Genomic DNA, 13,722 nt, shown 5'->3' with positions numbered 1-13,722 from the left:
GTTAAGTTGCATGTATTCACTATATTATGGTGACTGCATGCAACTTTAAAACTAATTTTCACGTTAAATAGTAGCTTTGTAATTTAACAAGTTCTGTTAAAATACTACTTGGTATTATCTAAGCTCTTGGTATTATTGCATTTAAACTTGATGTAAACCGACTTTTACTAGGCTGTTAAAATGGTTACAGCTGTAAAGAACACCACTATAATATACACTCACCGGCCACTTTATTAGGTACACCTTGCTAGTACCGGGTTGGACCCCCTTTTGCTTACAGAACTGCCTTGATTTTTCGTGGCATAGATTCAACAAGGTGTTGGAAACATTCCTCAGAGATTTTGGTCCATATTGACATGATAGCATCACGCAGTTGCTGCAGATTTGTCGGCTGCACATCCATGATGCGTGTATCATGAAAAAGGTCAATATTTTTTGTCACCCATTTCAGAAAGTGAAACCCATGTATTATATAGATTCATTACACATAGAGTGATATATTTCAAGCCTTTATTTCTTGAAATTTTGATGATTATGGCTTACAGATAATGAAAACACAAAATTCAGTGTCTCGGAAAATGAGAATATTACATAAGATCAATAATAAAAGGATATTTTAAACAGAAATGTCAGGCTTCTGAAAAGTATGTTCATTTCTATGCACTCAATACTTGGTTGGGCCTCCTTTTGCATGAATTACTGCATCAATGTGGCGTGGCATGGAGGCAATCAGCCTGTGGCACTGCTCAGGTGTAATTGAGGCCCAGGTTGCTTTGATAGCGGCCTTCAGGTCATCTGCATTGTTGGGTCTGGTTTCTCTCATCTTCCTCTTGACATCTTCTCATCTTCATCTTCCATCTTCCTCTTGGCGAGTTTGCTGGCCAATCAAGCACAGTAACACTATGGTCATTGAACCAGCTTTTGGTACCTTTGACAGTGTGGGCAGGTGCCAAGTCCTGCTGGAAAATGAAATCAGCATCTCCATAAAGCTTGTCAGCAGAAGGAAGCATGAAGTGCTCTAAAATTTCCTGGTAGATGGCTGCGTTGACTGTGGACTTCAGAAAACACAGTGGACCAACACCAGCAGATGACATGGCAGCCCAAATCATCACTGACTGTGGAAACTTCACACTGGACTTCAAGCAACATGGATTCTGTGCCTCTCCACTCTTCCTCCAGACTCTGGGACCTTGATTTCCAAATGAAATGCAAAATTTACTTTCATCTGAAAAGAAGACTTTGGACCACTGAGCAACAGTCCAGTTCTTTTTCTCCACAGCCCAGGTAAGATGCTTCTGAAGTTGTCTCTGGTTCAGAAGTGGCTTGGTAGCCCTTTTCCTGAAGATGTCTGAGCGTGGTGACTCTTGATGCACTGAATCCAGCTTCAGTCCACTCCTTGTGAAGCTCTCACAAGTGTTTGAATCAGCTTTGCTTGACTGTATTCTCAAGCTTGCGGTCATCCCTGTTACTTGTGCACCTTTTCCTACCCAAATTCTTCCTTCCAGTCAACTTTGCATTTAATATGCTTTGATACAGCACTCTGTGAACAGCCACTCCTTTCAGTAATGCCCCTCTGTGACTTACCCTCTTTGTGGAGGGTGTCAGTGATCATCTTCTGGATCATTGCCAAGTCAGCAGTGTTCCCCATTATTGTGGTTTCAAAGAACAAGAGATATCCAGAATTTATACTGTAGAGATGGTCATTAATTGAAACTCAAATGTAAATAATATTTTGAGATACTGTTTTTTGACTTTCATTAGCTGTAAGCTCTAATCATCAAAATTAAAACAAAAAAACTTTTGAAATGTTTTACTTTACATGCAATGAATCTAAAATGTATGAATGTTTCACTTTTTAAAATTTTTCACGATATTCAAATTTTTTGAGATATACATGTATAGTTTGTCTTCGTGACGATGTCATATACACTTTTGGGTGTTTAATTTTTAATTTTATGAATGCTTCAAGGACAGTTAATTATTTGTATTTGCCGTTAAACTGTTGACCACTGCCGTGTCTGTATGCTGTCGCAAAATGCGGCGAAAAGACCTACACAACGGTAATAGTTTAAGGCGTGTACATGTCTGTACTTCACTTCAATTATGCGACTAAAATAGGAATACGCCACGTCTTAATTCGATTTGGGTTTACTTCGATTATGACTTTAGCTGGATTAAGGTAATCAAAAATCTGTTTACATGGAAGATTCTTAATCAGATTATTGTCTTAATCGTATTAAAATAGTATTGATGCATGTAAACGTACTGATTGTCATGTTCAAGAAACCAGTCTGAGATGATTTGAGCTTTGTGGCATGGTGCACTATCCTGCTGGAAGTAGCCATCAGAAGATGGGTACACTGTAGTCATAAAGGGATGGACATGGTCAGAAACAATACTTAGGAAGTGCTGTGGCGTTTAAACGATGCTCAATTGGTACTAAGGGGCCCAAAGTGTGCCAAGAAAATACCCCCCCCACACCATTACACCACCACCACCAGCCTGAACCGTTGAGACAAGGCAGGATGGATCCATGCTTTCATGTTCTTTACACCAAATTCTGACCCTACCATCTGAATGTCTCAGCAGAAATCGAGACTCATCAGACCAGGCAACATTTTTCCAATCTTCTATTGTCCAATTTTGGTGAGCCTGTGTGAATTGTAGCCTCCGTTTCCTGTTCTTAGCTGACAGGAGCGGCACCCGGTGTGGTCTTCTGCTGCTGTAGCCCATCTGCTTCAGGGTTCGATGTGTTGTGCGTTCAGAGATGGTATTCTGCATACCTTGGTTGTAACGAGTGGTTATTTGAGTTACTGTTGCCTTTCTATCATCTCTAACCAGTCTGCCCATTCTCATCTGACCTCAAGGCGTTTTCGTCCACACAACTGCCGCTCACTGGATATTTTCTCTTTTTCGGACCATTCTCTGTAAACTCTAGAGATGGTTGTGCGTGAAAATCCCAGTAGATCAGCAGTTTTTGAAATACTCAGACCAGCCCGTCTGGCACCAACAACCATTCCACGTTCAGTCACTTAAATCCCTTTCTTCCCCATTCTGATGCTCGGTTTGAACTTCAGCAAGTCATCTTCACCACATCTAGATGCCTAAATGCATTGAGTTGCTGCCATGTGATTGGCTGAATAGCAATTTGTGTTACCAAGCAACTGAACAGGTGTACCTAATAAAGTGGCCGGTGAGTGTGTGTGTGTGTGTGTATATATATATATATATATAAATAAATGATCACACATCTGCAGTGAGTCGTTTTTACAAGCCAGTTTATTTGATGAATGGTGAGTGGTTGTCCTGTATTAAGGTAAAACAAATGAGAGGAACTTTTATAATACAAGACCATTTTAGATCAGACCCGTATCCAAGTAAATGTTTTCAAACGTATGGAAGTGTGTAGCACAATGAGTGTGGTATTTATGAAGCATTTAATCTCATGTTGGCTACTCAATGTCATTTCCTTATATATTCCGCTCGAGACTTTCTTTACAAGGCTGTACAAAAATGTTTTTAATAAAAGCATACAAACATCATCTATGATTTAATCAGATTGATTGCAATAATGCTCGATTGGTAATCAGAGAAACAGGTGACAGGTGAAAATCCCACAGACGCACATTGAGGACCAGAAGATTGTCGCTGTTTTCGTGCCAGACGGGAAGAAAATCCCTATAGGTGGTACTCAGGGGTATGTAATTTCCTTGCTTAATTACCAAAGTACCATGCATAACGAAATTAAATTTAAAATGACAAACTAACTGGGTATTTGCGACCGTTTCCCGAACCCTAAGTTAGCGCCTCCTTTGTTTGAATCACGTTGGTTCACCGTTCAAGCGCAGACAGAGCTTCTGCTAATAAATGGATCTGATTAGTCAGATTATTACAGTTAATTAGCATGAAACAGCAGAAAGCTGTTGATTTTCCATCAAGTTTGCATGCAGCATGTAATTGGCAGTTTATTCGGTCAACACCCTTACACAAAGTAAAAAAAAAAAAAATTAAAAAAATGCTTTTATAAAGAACATGGCATCTAAAATGTAGAAGTGCCATTTTTTGGGAATTGGGAATTCAAACGAAATGTATCTAAAAATAACAATTATTCAGTGACAACATGGTTTCTCCCTTTCAAAATTTAGTTTTTTTTTGTCTCAAAGCCTGTTCAAAATCATTCAGGGTAGATGGTGCGACAGTCAGTTCATGCACCAATGCCAGGCAGAAACAGAGACTGCTGCATTATAAAACACAGACACCAGTGCCGTTTGCACGAGGCTCTGCCATCACGTAGTAGATTACAGACCAGTGTTTGAAAGAACTGTCCCACCCATTACTTTCAAATTACATGTTTACATCAGATGCTGGTGTTTTAAACATATTTTTATTGCAAACCAAAGGGTTACTGGGTTTCTTTCTGCCCCCAAAGAAGAGGATTGTAATTAGCTGGGAGCTGAGGAGCCGACATTTTGACGCCAGGGAGCGGCGGCACTTGGAAAATATCCCTCGGTGAGCTGACGGAGCCATTGGACTCACGAAACCAACAATCTCAGCGTTGAATCCACAAGCAGCTGAGTCAAACCTTGGGTAACTTGAAACGACTTTCTGATGAGTTTCCCTCGTATTTGCCGGCTGTTTTTTGAACGTCAAGGCAAAGCAATCACTGCAGAAGAAGTAAAGACCAGCTCGTGTGAAGCTGAGAGTCGGTCCCACCACATTTAAGCATCTAATCAGCGTCCCTGATTAGACAGCCTGTTTAAAGTCTTACTTAGATTGTGCAGGTGCCTCACAATGCTTCACTGTTCGTGGTAAGGACCAGTCAATCAGAAAATCCATGGTATATATTCCCAACTGGGATTCATCCCACCCTGGATCCTTGCAGTAAGCACATCTACTCTAAGGCTCTCGGCACAAGGGATTGGAAACCCAAAATTGCCCTTTTTCCACATGGATTTGCATTATAATAAGGCCTTGGCCTAGCGTCTACTCAGAGTTACACTTCGAAACGCTACTCTATTGGATGGGGAAAGACACGGGGGCAAGTCTTTGGACAAACAAGATGTTAATCAACAAACTTGTGCATGTCACCATACAGCCAACGTTGGGGCGGGAGCGCCGCGTCGTTCAGGTGGCCACATTCATCGTTGCATTTACAGGACTGCACAAACATGACGGCCCTCTCGAAGTGCTCTCCGTCGGGGCAGACGAACAGCACGGGGGCCGTCTGTGTGCGGCGGGGCGAGCAGCATCGCCCATCCAGACACGTCCCGCAGTAGTTGGGCCGATAGAGGCGTTTGCTGCGGCAGCCAGCGTAGCGCAGACGAAGTGGCTCTGGAGACTTCTGGGTACGAGAGCATTTCCTCCCCTTCTGTTAAACAAAAACAAAATGCAGGTTATGCTCACATCTGCAAAGAAAAACAAGTATGCAGTGATAACATAAGTGGGCTGAGGGGCCGTTTACGCAACAGTGTTTTCAACTAAAAGTGGGAATCTTTTTGCGTTTTGGCCATTCATTTTCCTGACGGTGGTATTTTGTTGGCCAGAGAATGCTCATTTTTGAAAATGGGTTTCAAAATGCGCGTTTTTGAAAACTATACCCTTTTTGTAAACAACAAAAACACAAATTTGTGATAACGGTGATGTCATACACGTGTTCCATCAGTTGTGTTTCTTTACAAAGTGACATCGCCAACTACTGGTCTGGCATTCATAATACAGCGTTTTTAGTCGTTTTAGGAAACACGTAAATGGGGATCATTTTGACATTGTCTGCTGTTTTATTGTCGTGTACCCTAGGACTATGCAGAGTCACAATGAAACATCACTTTAGCAGTGTGCACCACTGAAATTGACTTGATTTTCAGATAAAAAAATAAAAAAATAAATAAAAAACAGGATAAATTAACTAGAGAAGCAACACTGCATTTTTTTCTTTAATATGAATGTATTTAGTCTTACTGCACTGACATATTTTTCATGTTGGCAATTATGTGTTCTTGTTTTAATCAAACTCACTTAATTCTGATCATTTTCTGAGACAAGAATTCTTATGTCATTTTGCATTTCTAGTAAACGTATGTTTAATGAAGAATGCTAGACATTTGTACTAGGAGTACAAGATAAGAATACGGAGGAAGAACAGCACTATCTGCAGTGAAAATGTCATCATTTAATTAAAATGTTACATTACATCGTGCATGTTAACATGTTTACTGCTAAAGTGCTGCTAATGTGACTCGTTCAAGTTACTTAAACATACCCGATACCTAATAATATTCAACAATAAGCAATGCTTTAAATAATGTTAAAAACAGACATTTTGCTTGCACAATGGAAAACACTGCAAGAGCAACATTTCCATTGTGAAACTGGTCTAGAAAGAGTCAAAGGCCAAATGATGATTGCATGGTTTAGATTTATGGGTTTAATTTAACAAATGTTTTCATATTGGTTAGTACCAGTTTGGTGCTGGTGCACCAACATAAGCATGTAGTTTAGCTGGTCTTGTTGGTGAAGCAAGGAAGATTTCTCAAGCTTTTAAGCAAACATAAACTGGTCTTTTCAGCAGATCTTGTGGTAATTCTGCAGATATCTCTGGTATGTTTACCTTTATAGGCACAGCCACAGAACTACAGGGACGAATGTTGCAGAGTCTGATTTCCTTCAGCAGCTTGCACTGCGCGTTCTCATTGGTGACCCGAGATGAAACGCCCATCCCGCAGCTGCGTGAACAAGGCGTCCAGCTTGTCGTCTGCACAACACATTGCCGTCCGGCTTGCTTCCATGCTAGGAAGAGGGAGAGAGACGGGGTAAATTAGTACACAGGCACCATTCAGCCTACAGGGAACAGTGACGCACAGAGAAAGTGATTACGGCGCAGGGAAACAGCTGCCTGACAGAGGCACCGTGTGTGGAGCTGGTTCACAAGGATCTCGTGGAAAAGAAGCAGCGGGCTCCTAAACACAGGCACCCACACAGAAGCGCATGCAGGAGGAACTGCCACAGCTCACATTGGGACTGTTTGTTAATTGAACTGAAACCCAAAGGGGGCGTTCACACAGGACACTATTTTTAATTGTTGATTTATGTAAACATGCTAAACAGATGTCATTGATGGTAGTGATCACAGTCATCACAGCCAAGGATATTATAGTTAACTTAACTATGAAAAACACGTGTTTTACTGAAAATAAAATCTAAAGCATATTAAGCGTATTTAATGTTTAGGCTTCTTAAATCTAATTTTCATTTAGTTTAACTTTAAGTATTGCAATAAACTCCACATTTGGCTCCATGTCAAGTTCTAAGAAGTTAAGGCAAGACTCCACAGGAAAATGTCACTAATAGATGGAAATAGAGAGGTTTTCTTTCCTCTATTCTGAAAAAAGACATTTTATGGAAGGAAAATAAACCAAAATCTCAAAATTGATTTTGCATTGCCTCAAAAGAATGGCCTCTTAAATATGCATGCATTTACAAGTTAATCCACACTGTTTTATGCTGCTTTGGAGCTGGCTGGATGCTTTTGGCATGGCAAGTTCACCTGGCAAATGCTTTCGACTGCGTGGTTTGTGCCACTTTTTCTCCACCTCTGTAAGTTCATTGCTCAGGGAGTCTTTGGGCTTGTAGGGGTACGGCTTTGGCCGGGGTTTCTTGTAGGTGCGCAGGTCAGGGAGCAGATACGGAGGCGGCTGCGGCCGTCTGAACACCTGCGGCAGGACGGAGGACTCGCCGTGACAGTCCACGCTGAGGCAGCACTGGCCGGGGATTTTGACCAGTCGAGGTGTGGGACAGGATGGTGATGCCAGAGGAATATCGGTGGGGCAAAGGGGCACGCAGCCCACTGCCCCGTCGATACAGGTGCACTGGTGTTTGCAGCCCGCACGGAAGTTTTCTCCATTCTGATACATGCGGCTGTTGTATTCACAAGACCGGCCTTCCAGTTTGGCTGAAAAGACAAAGGAGAGACAGGAGCAGGACTCAGTTGAAGGGAACTGATGTTAAAATTAGATCAATAATTTAATTTTCAGTTAAAGTTTTAGTAATTATAGTGTTTATGTCTGTGTAAACAACTGTTGTCCCAGTTAGCAGCGAATGTTCTTCCAGTAATGTTAATAGAGCATTCATTCAAAACTTTAGCAGAAAAACATTATTTATACATTGCAGCCAATCGATTAAAAATTTACTAAATCACACTTTTTTCTGCAATTAATCACAATTAATCCCACCTAACATTAAAGTTTTTAAATATATATATATATAGCTATAATTTCACATTCAGTCTTCAAATTAATGTACTAACAACAAAGACAAAAACAGTACATTTTTAATATTGATTTAATGGCAAGGCGAGTATCACTGATATACTACTGATGTCTCTAGGAAATTGTTCTTTTTTCCCTAATATTTAACCATTGACTCTAGCCATTCATCATTACGTTATAATTGAGAGCTATCCATTTTAACATTTATTAGACTTTAAAAAACAACAACTTTTAATTTAGGTGAACTTAAAACAATCGTCACATAAAGCCATTATAATAAATGTCATATTTGCCTGTGCCCTTCAGCCAGTAGGAAATATGCAGACATTGAATAAAGTTATCAAACACTAAATTCAAAATTAAAACTAGATGAATCCTTAAAGCTACAAAAGTTATTGATTTCCTTTTTTTTTTTTTTTTTTTGATCTTTGATTATCAGACATCACAGCAGCTGGGTTATTAGGTTATTTGTCTGCTATTACTTTAAGAGCTGAATGTGACGTGGATCTGACACGCATGCTTGTAGTTTCATTGGGTCTTTAATATGAAATGATACAGGCTATAACACTTGCCGCCATATTTGTGTGTGCAACTGAAAAGCACGCACTACGAGCACAGTATAGCAGCAGACAGGACAGGACGATTCATTTTTACTGACATATGGCCTGACAGTTTCTCATCTGACTTTCTACAGAAGATCCTCGTCAACTATACGGTTTCCCCGCTCGTTTGACTCACGCCTGGCCCTGAGGCTAAGTGGAGTGTGCATCTTAAAAGTCTCCTCTTTGATGTAGTTCTGCATCTAAATAAACAATTCTTGACAATAAAAGCGTCAGAAGCAGCAGTTTTGGGTGTGGCCAACCCTTTAACGTCTTTTAAATAATTTGCATTGAATTATTATACAGAAGATGACCTGCACAGAGTGACAGTAAGGGGTTAAACAGAGAGTGACACTCTATCCTTTGCTTTTATGAGAGAGGCTCTATGTTTAGGGCAGAGTGGAATTTTGACTTGTTTACAATGTCATTGAGCGTCAGATAGACTGGGTGTGTGAGACGCCCCCTAAAACCCCCCTTTAGTCCAACTCGAATAACTGCCTTAATATAGAAACTAGCCCAGTGCACAAAATATCCTCTGCATGTGAGGAAATGAATGTGCATGTCTTAATAAAGATAAACCCTTTAAACTACATCAGTCCCCTGCGTAACCGAAGTTAGAATTACGTTATTCAGCAGCTTGCCATTCAATTGCTTATTTATGCTAATTGTTGTAAGGTTTGGAAATTACTTGAATTAATTCAAACCTTTCAATAAGTATGAAAATTAAAAAAAAAAAAAAAAAAACGTTCTTGAAACAGGAAGTTTGGGTGGGAAATCAAAGGTTTTGTTCATTTTTTGTAAATTTCCAGTAGCCTTTAGTTTGTCATAGCCAAACAAAATTACACATTTAAATTAATTTGCATTAGAATATATTGTTGTAGATTATAGTGCTGTCAAAAGATTAATCGTGATTAATCACATCCAAAATAAATGCTTTTGTTTACATAATATATGTGTGTGTACTGTATATATTTATTATGTATATATAAATACACACCCATACAGTATATATTTTGAAAATATTTACATGTATATGCATTTATATATTTATATTCTTATATTTTGTATTATATATATAAATATTTAATATATAAAAATAACATTGTTCTTAAATATATACATGCATGTGTTTGAATTTATATATAATAAATACACACAGTATACACATTATGTAAACAAATTTATTTTGGATGGATTAATCGTTTGACAACACTAATTTATGACTTAAATTATTAAAAAATAATTTTTTGTCATCGAATTAAATCAATTTGGATCATCACTATCATATTTTGTGGCAAACACACTAATGCAAAATCATTATACATTTATTTTGATATGTGCAAGTACATATTTAACTTTATAACTTTTTTAATTTTCTTTAGCATATTGTGATTTATAGGCTAACGAAAATTCATTGCAATTTAAAAAAAGTTGTACATTATAGATTTATATATAAAGCATATATTTAATGTATTTAAATATGTAAAAAATTAATATTTTATTAATTTATGTGTGTGTTTTGTATAAAAACACACACACACTATTGCAAATTCATTTATATTTATACAATTAGTTTTAGAGACCCCAAAACTCGAGCTGTTTTGCTCACTCACCCCGGCAGATTCCGTGGATACTGGCCACATCGTTGCCATAGTTACACTCCAGGCCCTTGTGATGGTCACAGGGTTTGCCTTCATGGCAGTCATCGTTCAGCTGAGCAGCACAAACCTTACAGCAGCCGCAGCCATCGGGCACCGCACTGACGCCCGGCGGGCACACGGGCCGCTCCGCCGGACACTTACACACTTTAGGACACCTCGCTCGCGCCTGCAGACCGGAGACAGAGAGACGGATACAGAGCTCAGTTTGAGCTTGGTGCAACTTAATGTTGCCAGACAAAAACTTTTGATAAATAAAATGATCATTTCTGAATATTTAAAAGGGATGCGTCACCCAAAAATAAAATAAAACAAATCTGTCATTTACTCTCACTCAAGTTGTTCCAAACCTGAGTTCATTTATTTACATTGAAACAAATGACATTATTTATTAATAATGGAAAGGTTCTCGCAATGTTAATAGAATGCCCCTTCAACGTTATCTGGTCTTTAATAATGTTCTGAATCCCAAAAACATTATGCATTGTTCATGGAAGGTTTTTCAAAGACATTTTAACTGGACATTCATCTAACATCTCGTTACTAGTTTCAAAACTCTTAGAGAACATTCTAAACTAATGCTTGAAAATTATCAAAAGAAAAAAAAAAAAGTGTAATGAGAAATATAAACTTACATCAGGATTTGGTTTGAAGCTAAACAAAACATTTTACAAATACTTTACAAAGTGAATCAAGTGGATAAATGCAATGTTTATTGAATAATTAAAAAGTACTAATCGCCATAGCATTTTTTTTAGGGTTTAATCGGATCCAAAATAAAAATGTTTTTATATAATATACAGTATGTGTGTATAAAACACATACATGTATATATTTAAGAAATATTTACATATTATGTAAAACAAACTTTTATTTTGGATGCAATTAATTGTGATTGATATTTTTAACATTACTAATATTACTAAATTATTTTCATTCTTTGCATTTTTTTTTAATATAGACAACATATAAGTAAAATGAAAATTTATGATAAAATGTTTATGATGGAATGTTTACTGTTCACACTGCCAAGGAAAAATGTTTTTAAAGCATTTAAAATATAGATATTTTGAACGTTCAGAAAACGTTCCGAAATAATGTTTTTTAGAACTTAATGGGAATGTTTAAAAAAGCATCCTTAGAACACATTTTGATACAACATTGTTTGGAGAACATATGTTTTGAAAATGTTAAGGGAACATTCCATTTTACAATCCGCAAGCATTATGGGAACGTTACTTTTGAATGTTCTCTGAATATTCCAAAAAATAAAATTTAAAATAAATAAATAACCCTGTTGAAAAAAAACAGCATGTGTGAAATGCCAAGCCCTCTGAGAATGACCGCCGTGCCAGGCATCTTAAACTCAGAGGAGATGAGCTCTTGAGTCACTCGGGACCCATATGTGGATCTGAGCTGAGATCAAAGCATAACTCGGACCCTCCCTGACCGATTCTGGCCGGTGGGATTAATGGAGCGGGATGGAGGGTTGGATTGTTGTGCTTGGGTTATTTTGAGCCTGTGCTCATCTATTTCTGAACAGCAGAAGCCATGAGGATGGTCAAACTCTCTCAGGTGTGCAGATCATATATATATATATATATATATATATATATATGAAGAGTTCAGATGCAAAAGCTTCTAAGTGACATCTGAAATTTTCTTGTAAAATTAGCATTTTTCTGAGGCGTTTATGTTCAGTTATTTCACTATAATGGCAATGAAAAGAACATATTCATTGCCATTCAAGTGAAATTACTGAACCCACACACACATAAGTCTGATAAAAATATTCATTTTAGAAGAAAATTTCAAACGGCATTTAGAGGCTTTTGCATATATAAGAAAAAATATATAAGAATTGTTTTTATTTATATATATATATATATTTATATATATATATATATATATATATATATATATATATATATATATATATATATATATATATACACACACACACACACACAATTATTGTTAATACTAAAATACTATTATTTTATGCGACTGATAACTGATCTGTTTCTCTCTGCATTTTATTATGACTCTTAATGCAATTGAATTATATAAATGCAATGAACTCTTGCTGTTTACATTAAACTCTTGTGACTTACCGTCGTGCAGATGATCAGTACAAACACCAACAGACACATTAAATCCCTCATCTTCATAATACACCGTTCAATGTCCACGGAAGCCCTAATAAAGCACTTCAGCTCTCCCAGACAAGCGTTAATAATCCAGACAGGCGCGTTTATTCCAGCACGATAAAGTAAGTTGCCGCTGATTCAAGCACTGAAGTTCCTAACACTTGTTTTTTTACTGCAGTGAGTTTTTATTCGGGTGAACCGGGATTTTATCCAAAGCCCCGCCCCCTCCGCCAGTCAGAGCGCGGATATGTGGCGAGGATTCCAAAAGGGGCGTGGCCTGTCAGTCGAGGCGGGGTTCTGAGAATTCGGGGCGTGGTCAGCGATGAATGCAGTCATTCATAAAATGACTTCATTCCAGAGAGGAGCTGCTGTCTGCTGTTTATTGACTTATGTTTTAAAAAAAATATTATGGATGCTTTAAAGTCTTTTTCACACGCATAGCTCTGTCCGCTGTGTGCTTTGTGCAAGGCTAGATAAATATACTCAGCTGTGTGATGTTTGCAGCATTAATAGAGCCGCGGCCACAAAAAACAAGCAGAGATTTCCTGCATGAAAAGACTGATGGAGAGATAGATCAGATGAATTCAACAGTCACTCTCACACACACACACACACACAAATATATGTGCAGTGCCCTCCATAAGTATTGGAACATTAAAGACAAAATTGCTCTGTTGGCTGTGGAGTCAATACATTTGCAAATATGATTAAAAGATGAATATGAGACAGAACTACAGAATGTCACATTTTATTATTAGCCGTTTCAACACATGTTTTATCAAATAAAAAGAACAGCACTTTTAGAGTTCATCCCACTCATTGATGTGAGCAGAAGTATTGGGACAGTTGAACATAAGGCAGATATAAAAGATTAAAAGCTATTATTTAGTTGCAGATCCCTTGCACACAATCACAGCACTGAGTCTGAGACCCATAGACATCACCAGACTCTTGCTCTCATCCTTTGAAATACTTTTCCCAGCCTTTAATGCAGCCAATTCCAACTGTTGCTTGTTTTGGGGAGTTTCTGCCTTTACTCTCCTCTCCAGCT

General features: G+C 38.0%; 1 protein-coding gene across 1 annotated transcript; it reads right to left on the bottom strand.

Annotated features, from left to right (window-relative positions):
• Nucleotides 1-3,269: 3,269 nt before the first annotated feature.
• LOC306863664 (CCN family member 1-like) lies at nt 3,270-12,850 on the bottom strand. The gene is made up of 5 exons (XM_079407172.1): nt 12,636-12,850; nt 10,477-10,690; nt 7,544-7,948; nt 6,608-6,786; nt 3,270-5,368 (listed from the first exon to the last, which is right to left on the bottom strand). Exons 1-5 carry the CDS (start codon nt 12,690-12,692, stop codon nt 5,063-5,065), a joined length of 1,161 nt encoding a protein of 386 aa, XP_079263298.1. The 5' UTR covers nt 12,693-12,850; the 3' UTR covers nt 3,270-5,062.
• Nucleotides 12,851-13,722: the final 872 nt, after the last annotated feature.

The sequence above is a fragment of the Barbus barbus genome, assembly GCF_936440315.1.
Source record: "Barbus barbus genome assembly, chromosome: 4".
NCBI lineage: Eukaryota > Metazoa > Chordata > Actinopteri > Cypriniformes > Cyprinidae > Barbus > Barbus barbus.
The sequence above is the reverse complement of the archived record's forward strand: the minus strand, read 5'-3'. Positions and strand labels throughout refer to the sequence as shown.

Bases quoted from the DNA above. Each gene is read 5' to 3' on its own strand.
- LOC306863664 (XM_079407172.1), bottom strand. From the start codon at position 12,692: ATGAAGATGAGGGATTTAATGTGTCTGTTGGTGTTTGTACTGATCATC. The intron at 6,787-7,543 runs GTGAACTTGCCA...CCCTCTTCCTAG, and splicing joins CAGTCGAAAGCATTTGCCAG to CATGGAAGCAAGCCGGACGG. The intron at 5,369-6,607 runs GTAAACATACCA...TTTGTTTAACAG, and splicing joins CTGTGGCTGTGCCTATAAAG to AAGGGGAGGAAATGCTCTCG.